The sequence below is a fragment of the Peromyscus californicus genome, unplaced genomic scaffold, assembly GCF_007827085.1.
Source record: "Peromyscus californicus insignis strain IS unplaced genomic scaffold, ASM782708v3 Scaffold_7__1_contigs__length_154581171, whole genome shotgun sequence".
Classification (NCBI taxonomy): Eukaryota; Metazoa; Chordata; class Mammalia; order Rodentia; family Cricetidae; genus Peromyscus; species Peromyscus californicus.
The window spans coordinates 15,390,896-15,401,280 of record NW_026294595.1 but is presented as its reverse complement, the minus strand read 5'-3'; the positions used below and the strand labels follow the sequence as shown (position 1 = coordinate 15,401,280).

Sequence of the window (10,385 nt, the reverse complement as noted above, 5' to 3'; positions counted from 1 at the left end):
TTCTAGCTTCACCCATGACTCTTGTTAATTATTTCCAAAACAGAACAATGCGAGCCAGAAACGTTTGCAGATTCTCAGATACCTGGGGTCACCTTGAAGCAGGTGGAGCCTAGACCTGGGTTTAAGCTCTAGGCCTTACCGGCTATGTCAGGATGTGAGACTATGAGGTCTCTATTTCCGGGAGACAGATGCCCATCCCAGCCTCTGGCTCCTCCTCACCGAAGGTCTTTAATCTCTCTTTGGAGACCTGGAGACCTAAGGCGCTTGGGATCCCGGAAGCACAGCGCAGGTACTAGCCGCGGCCTCGTAGGTTAGGTTCTGGACACCAGGACCACTCATACAGCATCCTGCCAGCCCGTAACCACCCGGTAAGGACAGACGTTCCACGTTGCCCCACCATACACGGCTCAGAGACGCGAATGCAAGCAGGCTAGTGTCACGAAGAAGCCACAACCAAACGCACCCGCTCCTGCCGCCTCAGCAGCCGCCGCAGCGCGCACAAAGCTTCCCGCGAAATTGACGTTGCGCCGGCCGCCGCGCAGGCGCCGCCCCCGGCTCGCCCCTCCCCCGCACTCGGTTCTTTTTCACTGCGCCTGCGCCCTGTCCCTATTTCTATTGGTCGTTTAGCCGCGGCGCGCCACGACCGGCGGAGGGCGCGCCCCGCAATTGGTCGGTCGCCGCCGGTGGGGGGTGTGTCCCGGTCGCGCCCCGCCCTCTGCTCCGCTCGCTGGGGTGCGCGCGGCGGTGGCGGCGGCGCGTGGCAGGTCCGGCGGGCGCGAGGCGGCGGCGGTGGCCCGAGCCCGGCCCAGCCTCGTCCGCCCGCGGCCCGCCCGGCCTGACCCCGGCCCCGGCCTGACCCGGAGTGCCGCGGCCTCGCTCCGGCCCGGCCCGGTCGGGAGCCTCCGGAGGGAGCGGCTCCGCCTGCCGAGAGCGCAGGCCCGGCCATGACCGACTTTAAATTGGGCATCGTGCGGCTCGGCCGGGTGGCCGGGAAGGTGAGCGGTGTGGCGCGGTGGCGAGGCCTGCGCGGGCTGGGGCACCTGGGCGAGCAGCTGCGCGGGCCTGCTCGGTTCGGGCGCCGCCTTCCTCGCGGGAAGCTTCCCCGCGGCCGGGGGCGCGCCCCTCGGCCTCAGGACTCGTGTGGGACTGGCTTGCGCGGAGCAGTTCCCGGCGTTCATCCTGCGCTGCCCTGGGCATCTGCGGCGGCTCTGGTGGCTCGGGCGGCCAGGCTGCACCTGCGGCCGCGCGGTTTAAACGCGGCGGCCTCCCGCCGTAATGCCCTCGGCCCGAAGCTCTGAGAGGAGTGGAGTGGCCGGTCCGCAGTAGACCTCGGCGGCGGCGGCGGCGCGTTTTAACGTTGCCCAAGGGGTGGCCACGTTCGGTCACTCGAGTCGCAGGCATTTCTAGAGCACAGACGAGGAGCCAGGGCCCTGATCTTGGTAGGCTCGAAGGCTCTCAGGTGCTCCTCGCCCGGGCCACCACCCACCACATGTTGAGGCTGGGCTCCGAGGCTTGGTGCTATTCAGGAACTGTGGACCTTAACTCTGTTCCTTCCACCACTAGCTGCAGCTGCTGGTGGGAGAGAGGAACAGACAGAAAGTAGAGGCAGGTAACTGAGATCCTAGAAAGATCTTCCAGGAAAGTAAGACCAACCTGTTTTCAGCACTGTTTCGTTTGCTTTTTTTTTTTTTTTTTTTTTTTGCAAGAGCTCAGGAAAGGACTGCTAGAACTTTCTGACTAGGGAGGGGTGGGAGCCTAGATGCCTTCGACTCGGTAATTAATTGCAGCAGCCTGGGCCATTAAAGCTTTTATTAGGAGTGTTTGCGACCAGAGGAAGAAGCACTATCCAGTGAGCACGTGCAATAACTACCCAGCCTACTGAATCTTCTACCTCAGTCCCGTTCCCTTCCTTTACTCCAGTAAACTTGTGATTGACTGAAATTCTGGGTGAGTTAAAAGCTCAGTGCCACCTGTCAGGCAGGGTCGGTCTATCTGGTGTGGATGGGCCCTGAAGCCTAATTACCCACTCTGGTACATGTGATCATGTTTTGCTATTTTTGTTGTTATTGATTTTTTTGTTTTTGTTTTGTTTTGTTTTTTTCGAAGTGGTGTAGCCCTAGGTGTCCTGGAACTCACTCTGCGGACTAGGCTGGCCTCAAACTCAAAGATCCACCTGCCTCTGCCTCCTTAGTGCATGGAATTAAAAGGCATGGGCCACAAGGTTGCCCAGCCGTGTTTTACTTTAAAACATGCTGGATTCGACTTTCTTTTTACTTCCTTCCTTGATATTTTTTCCTTTTTTTTTTTTTTGAGACAGCCTCAAGACACTCTTGGCTGTCTTGGAACTCACGAGTTCTGTCTGCCACTACCTTAGAGTGTTGGAATTAAAGGTGTGTTCCACCATGCCCAGCTTGGACTTTGATGTAGATGCAGTTACTTTCTGTCTCATTGGGAAATATTGTAGATTCTTGCTGCTGCTAGTTATGGTGTTACTGTTTCTTAGGCCCATCTCAGATGTAACCTTTGAAACATGGTTTATTTTCAGACCAAATACACACTGATAGATGAGCAAGACATACCACTGGTGGAGAGCTACTCCTTTGAGGTAAGGATGACTTTTGTTTGATGCCCAGGAAACATGTGAAATTAGTTTCCTTCCTGGTTTTGGGAGAACAAGAGGACAGCCACTCATACTTATTCTCAGCTCCAAAACAGGTTGTGACAGCCTGGATGGACACTGCTGTCCAGTAGAGCCCATTGTGACTTCTTTCACACACATTACTTTTTGAAATCTTTTTGAAAACTCACTTTGTTGTGTTTTTAATTAGATGTGTGTGTAGTTTTGGAGCCTGTCCTGGAACTTGCTCTGTAGACCAGGCTAGCCTCAAACTCAGAGATCCACCTGCCTCTGCCTGCTGAGTGCTGGGATTAAATAATTAGATGTCTTGAACCAAATGAGCAGACCTTTTTGAGTATAGCTGTCCTCCCTCTTCTGCACTTTGTTCTGGGAGGCCATCCTATCCTCAGTGGAGTCTTGGTAAAGAATTACTGGCTCTGCTGCTCCTCTTTCGCCTTCTCCCTTCAGCACCTTTCATATCCATCACTTCAGTCCCACACTAATATCTCAGCACCTCACACTTTCATGGCTGCTACATATCTAGGAATTATTTGAATTGTGTTTTTTTTTGCGGGGGCAGGGTCTTGCTATGTACCTCAAGCCAGCTATGAACACTCACTCTCCCTGTCTTCATTTCCTGAGTGCTGAGATTGCAAATGTGGACCACCACAGCCAACTTTATGAGCTTTTTTTTTTTTTTTTCCCCTTTCAAGCATTTTTTTTTCCTGGGTTTTATTTAATTTTATTTTATGTGTATGAATGTTTACCTGAATGTGTGTGCACTAGTCACAGATAGTTGTGAGCCATCATGTAGGTGCTGGGCATCAAACCCAGGTCATGAAAGAGCAGCCAGTGCTCTAAACTGCTGAGACATCTCTAGTGCTACACCCACCCAACCCACTTTCTGGACTTTTTTAAGGGTGGGAAATTTAAGTTTTGTTTTGTTTTGTTTTTCGAGACAGGGTTTCTCTGTGTAGTTTTGGTGCCTGTCCTGGATCTCGCTCTGTAGACCAGGCTGGCCTCGAACTCACAGAGATCCGCCTGCCTCTGCCTCCTGAGTGCTGGGATTAATGGTGAGTGTCACCACTGCCCGGCAGGGGTAGGAAAATTTACTTCTTGATGTCCACAATATTTTCCAAGTTGTTCATAAAGGTTTTTTTCCTGAGTGGAGCAGGAAGCCTCTGTACTTTTTGAGTCCTTGAAGCAGGATGTCATCTGTACCTCTGGCATTTTTCTAAGCTGCATTTGAATTGTTGGTGAGAGGTGGAGGCTTTCCAATAGACCTACTCTGCTCTGTGCTCCTTCTCAGGCTCGAATGGAAGTAGATGCTGATGGAAATGGTGCTAAGATATTTGCATATGCCTTCGACAAAAACCGAGGAAGGGGCTCGGGCAGGCTTCTGCATGAACTGCTGTGGTACGTATTTTCCAGCTGATTTGTCTTCCCACCTATTCCCCATGTGAGCTGTGATATGCACAGTATGCCTAAAAGCTAGAGAGCGTTGTTCTCAGTGGAGTCAGACTCAACCTTATCTTCCCTGAGTCTGGGAGTTTATTTTGTGACCTTTGCCACTAGCTCAAAGAAATGACTAATGTACATATCACTTTAAACAACTGGTGGGATTCTGATGAGACAAGGCTGTGTGGAGGAAGGGGTTCTGCTTTTTGATCCTTCTGATGAGTCAGCCTGCATCCTTAGAAAATGAACTATTGATCCTGAGTGTATAAGGTGGGGTTTGAAATGTCGAGACCTTCCAGGCAGGGAACTTGTCTCTAGATTATTTTGGTGGTTTGGGGGTTCTCTCCTTTACACTCTGAGCAAAGCCCTTAAATCCAGGAGCAGAATCATCCACCTGGTCCCCTGTTTGTGTGGGCCAGACTGATATGCTTGGCTTCCTCTTGATATGCCCCTTGGGCAGGGTAAGGGCCCAGTTCAGACTACATGGTTGGTATTTCTGTGTGGTTGGACATTCATGCTCAAGTAGAAGTGCTTGAGGCTCTTTCCCTCAAGAACAAAATTCTTTCCCTAGGGAACGACACAGGGGAGGTGTGGCTCCCGGGTTTCAGGTGGTACATCTCAATGCTGTGACTGTGGACAATCGCCTGGACAACTTGCAGTTGGTACCATGGGGCTGGCGACCCAAAGCTGAAGAGACCTCCAGCAAACAAAGGTGGGTCTTCCCTGGCCAACACCTGACACCTAAAGGGCCATCCCATGTTTCTGTGTTCCTATTTTGGGCTTTAACTGTGAGTGCTTTGGGACCTTGATAGCCTACCTTTTGAGGGGTGCGGGGAGCAGTATCTTCATGGGAGAGGGAAAAAATTTCCTTTTTGGGGGGTTTTGGAAATGGTCTCCCTGGCTATCTTAGATGGCAGTGTATAGACCAGGCTGACCAAGCACAGAGATTCTCCTTCCTCTGCCTCCCCTGTGCTAGGATTAAAGGTGTATATAAACCCTCATGCTTAGCTAGAAGAATTTTTATGATTAATTTTTGGGATTGATTTTGTGATAATTGCCTCTAGGGACATTTTAGCTGATGTGATGGAATGAGACCATACTCCAGGACCACACAGATGATGGGCCTCTGTCATGTTCCTTTGCTGAACAGCTTTCCCTGAGCCGTGGTTTAAAGGAAGTAGTAGGACAGTGGATTAGGGACTGGACCTCTTGGTTTCCCAGTTCTCTGTGGTCCTGAAAACAGCATTGCACAAGGTTCTATTCTGGAGGTCATATTCTTGCTGACCCTGGGACTCACCACAGTGAATCTCACGAAGCTTTGGAGAAGCACTGAGGGACCAGCAGGAAATGGTTGGGGGAATTTGAGCAGATAGTCCCAAGCCACACAGGTATCATTAACCTGTTCTTAGGCCTCTCCTGAGGGCTTCTAAGCAACCTTCCTTGGCACTGACCACCCCAACAGATGCTAGAAGGAGTGATGAGGTTGATGTTATAGGCTGTGGGCAGATCTTTGTAGCAGTTGTTTTCAGGTGATGCTAGAGCTCCATGTACTGTAGGTAGGAGCTGTGGGATGGTCCAGCCTTCTGTACTTAGAAGACAGTTGCCAAACTGCTATTCTGCTCTTGCAGAGTGTGAAGGCAGCCCTGTGAAGGTCTCAATCTCAAAGGAATCTGCTTGGTTTGAGGTCTGAGTCTTCAGTTCTGTCTTAACAGTCCCTGCCCACCCGCCCTTTTTTTTTTTTTTTGGTTCATGAATCTTAGGCTGGCTTCAACTTGCTATGTAGCTGAGAAGCTGAAACTGACCTTGAACCTCCTGAGGTAGACATCCTATTCAGTAGGGTCCCCACAGGACTGTCTGACTATCCTGTGGTTGAGTGCTGTCTTTAGTCTTCTGAATATACTTTATGATTATGAGCTATAACAACTACAGTTAAAACCTCTATTTGGAAAAGGGCAGTTACAGTCCTGGGGGTAGAGGGCTGAGGTTTGTGGTCAGGTGGCCTATTGGCCCTTTCCTCAGCCAATTTTTAGCTAAGTTTCGTTGGAACTGTGCTCTTCAGGTAGGTTGTACCCGTTGCTGTCAGAGGTAGGCCCAGATTGGACCAGTATTCATGAAGCATGCCTGGTATGTGTGTGTGAGTGGGTGTAGAGGGAGAGAGTATATGTGTTGCAGGGAGAGGGGTGCTTGAGTCAGGGGGCACATGCAGTCAAAGGAGGATGTTCAGTGTCCTCGTTTGTGAGTAATACTGCCCACAGTGGTTTGGGCCCTCTGATATCAATCCTCATTCAGGAAATGCCCCACAGACAGGCCTACAGGCCATCTGATGGAGGTAATTCCTCAGTTGAAGATCCATCTTTCCAAGTGACTAGTTTGTATCAAATTAACAAAAACTAAACATCATAATTGATTCTTTGTCAACTTGACACACACATACTTCTTTAAGCCATACTCCCTTTATTTCTTGTCTCCAGTATCTGATGTTGATATCCCAATATAAAACCAAAAGCCAACATATTTATAAATAACTCATAATCTCTGGGCTCCACAGGGTTTAGGCAGCTCTATGCCACTTCTAGCTCTGCCATCCACAACATGCCACAGCTTACCTTGTAGTCTCATGCTAGGTCTGCACTACATATGCAGCTGTCCTTGGTGCTTATCCCATAGTCCTGGGATTTCCAGCTGAGGCTGCACCTTAACCAGTGGTCTCACCTGGGTCTGAGCTGCTTTCCATGAGCTCTTCAGTCCTGAAACTTCCATGCTACCAAAACCATCACCATGTGAGAGACTGTAACATTAATTACCAAGTTTGGCTGCCAGCTTGAGATGCAGCCTTGACCCCTTCTGGACCACAACTCTGTGCTAGCTCACAGAAAATACTTCCTACAGGATTTCATTTCAGTGATGCTGGTCTTTTGTTAATCACAGCTGATTCTTCAGCTCCGGCTAGATCCTTAATTTAAATACAGCACACGAACACCTCTCAAGCTAGGCTTCCGTCCTCTGCATTTCTTTCAGCGCTCTTACCTTCTAAGCTTTTGTAGAACAGCCCACTAGGCTTGGAACTCTCTGGCTTTTCTAGTCCAAAGTTCCAAATACTTCCACAATCCTTCCCAAACCAACTTAATCAAGTCTATCACAGCAATACCCTACTCTCTGGCACTAATTTCTGTATTAGTTATTTTTCTGTGGTTGTGATAAGACACTATGATTAAAAGCAACTTAAGGAAGAAAGTTTATTTGGGATATAGTTCCAGAGGGATAAGAATCTGTTAGGACCAAGAAACATGGAGCAAGCAGCAAGCCTAACAGCCAGAGCAGGAAGCTCATAGCTTACATCCTCAACCACATAAAATGAAGCAGAGAGCACGAAGTGTAAGTAGCCCAAGGCTTTAAATTCTTAGCCTGCCTCTAGTGATGTACTTCCTCCAAGTCTGTACCAAGTCTTCAACCTCTCCAAACAGTGCTCCCAACTGGGGACCAAGTGTTCAAATACCTGAATCTATGGTGGCTTTTGTCCTTTAGACCACCACATGGGGCCTTCATGTATGTAGCACAAGTCTCTCAGGCTGCAGTTCCTGTTGTAACATTCAGTTACTTCTGGCTCACTTGTTCAGGAGTGATTTTCAGAAAGGCAGGATGGCTCTAACCTCAAAGGGGAAGTAGTAGGCTTCCTAGGTTGAAGGGCAGGATGAAGGTCTTCAGGCAGCACCAGGTAGCCAAGCTTGCCAAACTCAAACTCCATGTTACTGAATGCCTGTCAGCCCTAGCTTTGGGGAGAGTGATAGACTAGGTTTGTGTATTACTAGGAGACAGGATTTAAAACAATTTTTTGTTGTTTTGAAATAAAGTATCACTCTGTAGCTCTGGCTCCCACCTCAGCTAGCTAGGATTAAAAGTTTTTAATATGGAGTAATAAGTATATGCAGTAGTGATGGCAGGCCAAACTCAAGTTGCCAGAACTGGGCAGGGCCTGCTTGTCTTGGAGTTCTTCTCTCCTTGTGCTGATCTGGTCTGGCCGGAGTGCACTGAGGCTTCTGCTTTCTTTCAGGGAGCAAAGCTTATACTGGCTTGCTATCCAGCAGCTTCCCACGGACCCTATAGAAGAACAGTTCCCTGTCCTGAATGTGACCCGGTACTATAATGCCAATGGAGATGTGGTGGAAGAGGAAGAGAATTCCTGTACCTACTATGAGTGTCATTACCCTCCTTGTACAGTGATTGAGAAGCAGGTATGGTATGCTACGCTGCATCTTGGCTACCTCTGCCCAGCGGTATGGGTGTAATGTGGCAGCTTTTTCCTGTAGACACCTGGGTAGCGCTGGGTGATTCTTCCTTTGCTGTTGTTTCTGTCCAGACAGGGGCATAGGCTCTTCAGCTACAGTGCCTGTATACTCTTTCTCTCTCTCTGTCTCTGTGTGTGTGTCTGTGTCTGTCTGTCTGTCTGTCTGTCTGTCTCTCTCTCTCTCTCTCTCTCTCTATGTGTAACTTTTGAGATGGGATCTTAATCTATAAACCATCCTGGCCTGGAACTCACTAGATATATAGATCAGACTGGTTCAGATATCACCACAGTCCTGCATCAGACATCTTAGTGCTGGTATTACAGGAGTGAACCACCGTGCCTGGCTTTTTTTTTAGGGGAACAGGTGAACAGGTGCTGGGGCTTGAGTCCAGCCCCTTGCATGCGGACCATATGCTGAATTTCATTCCCATGTAGGGTTTTAATTGCATTTTTCAAGATGCTGAGATATAGTTTCCATACATTTTGTTAGTGTGATATTGAAGCCAGAGTGTTTTGTGTTTCAGCTTCGGGAGTTCAACATCTGTGGGCGTTGCCAGGTGGCACGATACTGTGGCTCTCAGTGCCAGCAGAAAGACTGGCCTGCCCACAAGAAGCACTGTCGGGAGAGGAAGCGTCCCTTCCAGCATGAGCTTGAGCCAGAGCGATGACGGGCTGAAGAGCTGCTACTGTTGCAGGTTCAAGGTTTCTAGCTCGTCATGAGCACAGTGGAAGACAGACTGGAGGTGCCAAAGAAGCCAGCAATGGATCCAGAGCAGCTGCCATAAGACCTCACAGCAACATGAAGCCTGTGGGGACAGTGCCCCTCCAGTGTTCACCCCCAGCAGAGACAACGGGGAGGCTCCCTAGGACCTTTCTCATTATTTATATGTTAATATGTTTGTAAACTCATGTACAGTTTTTTTGGGGGGGAGGTAAGGGGAGGGTTAGAAACTTCAAATAGAATCATTTGTTGTATTCCTCAAATGGTAAACAGTCGACACTCGGCTAGAAACTGTCATGTAGTCGAGCTTCTCTCCTGGGCAGTGGGGATCCCACTGAGAGGCTTGCACAGAGTCATGTCTAAACAGGCAGAGTAAAGGGGTAGAATCATCCTTGTGGCCAGTCTTTGCTCAAACCCCTATTGTCCAGCCTCCCCCCTTCCCCTTGAGACAGTGTCTCTCCATGCAGTCCTGGCAGTCTTGGAACTCGATGTGTAGATTGGACCGGGCTGGCTTTGAACTCAAAGAGGTCCAGCTGCCTCTGCATCCCAAGTGCTGTGATTAAAGGCGTGTACTAACACGCCTGGCTCAGCTTTATTTTTGAGAAGAACTGAGTATAATGGAACTGATTATAATACTAGACCAGGAAGTCCTGCCATCACTCCAGGTTGGCCTCTGAGCCGCAGAGTATGTTAGCTAGGAGCACAAGGAAGACTTTTCTGTGTGGTGGCAGGTGCTATGGTGTGTTCCAGTAGGCTGGCTACTGTTTTAGTTACTAAAGGGTACTTGTTTTAGTTAGGGTTTCTATTGCTGTGATACAGACCCCATGACCTGTACAGAAGAGGGATTGTTTCATCTTGCAGTTCCATATCACTGTCCATCACTGAAGGAAGTCATGACAGGAAGTGAAGTAGAGGCCATGAAGTACTGCTGCTTATTCGTTTCCTCCTCATGACTTGCCTAACCTGCTTTCTTATAGCACCCAAGATCACCAGCTCAGTGCTTGCACTGTCCACAGTGAGCTGGGCCCTCCCAAGTAAATCAAGAAAATTCAGGACAGGCTTGTCCACAGTTCAATCTAGTGGGGGACATTTCATAATTGCTTTCTTCCAAAATGACTCTACTTTGTATCAAATTGACATAAGACTAGCCAGCACAGTACTATATATCCCTACATTTGTAAATCATCACCTTTAGGCACAGAGATCCTTGAAGCCAGTAGTATACTGCTGCCCCAGTTCCAATTGTGGGTTGGAGTAGATGGGTTGGGGTCTAGGCAGCCAAAGGGGAGCCAGTGCCTCATTCA

The 10,385-nt window shown here is 49.2% G+C and overlaps 1 protein-coding gene across 1 annotated transcript; it reads left to right on the top strand.

Annotated features, from left to right (window-relative positions):
• Positions 1 to 801: 801 nt before the first annotated feature.
• On the top strand, positions 802 to 9,472 carry Zmynd19 (zinc finger MYND-type containing 19). Its single transcript, XM_052725484.1, has 6 exons — positions 802 to 995; positions 2,546 to 2,605; positions 3,927 to 4,033; positions 4,647 to 4,787; positions 8,127 to 8,307; positions 8,885 to 9,472. Exons 1-6 carry the CDS (start codon positions 945 to 947, stop codon positions 9,026 to 9,028), a joined length of 684 nt encoding a protein of 227 aa, XP_052581444.1. The 5' UTR covers positions 802 to 944; the 3' UTR covers positions 9,029 to 9,472.
• Positions 9,473 to 10,385: the final 913 nt, after the last annotated feature.

Bases quoted from the DNA above. Each gene is read 5' to 3' on its own strand.
- Zmynd19 (XM_052725484.1), top strand. From the start codon at position 945: ATGACCGACTTTAAATTGGGCATCGTGCGGCTCGGCCGGGTGGCCGGG. The intron at 996-2,545 runs GTGAGCGGTGTG...GTTTATTTTCAG, and splicing joins TCGGCCGGGTGGCCGGGAAG to ACCAAATACACACTGATAGA. The intron at 8,308-8,884 runs GTATGGTATGCT...TTTGTGTTTCAG, and splicing joins GTACAGTGATTGAGAAGCAG to CTTCGGGAGTTCAACATCTG.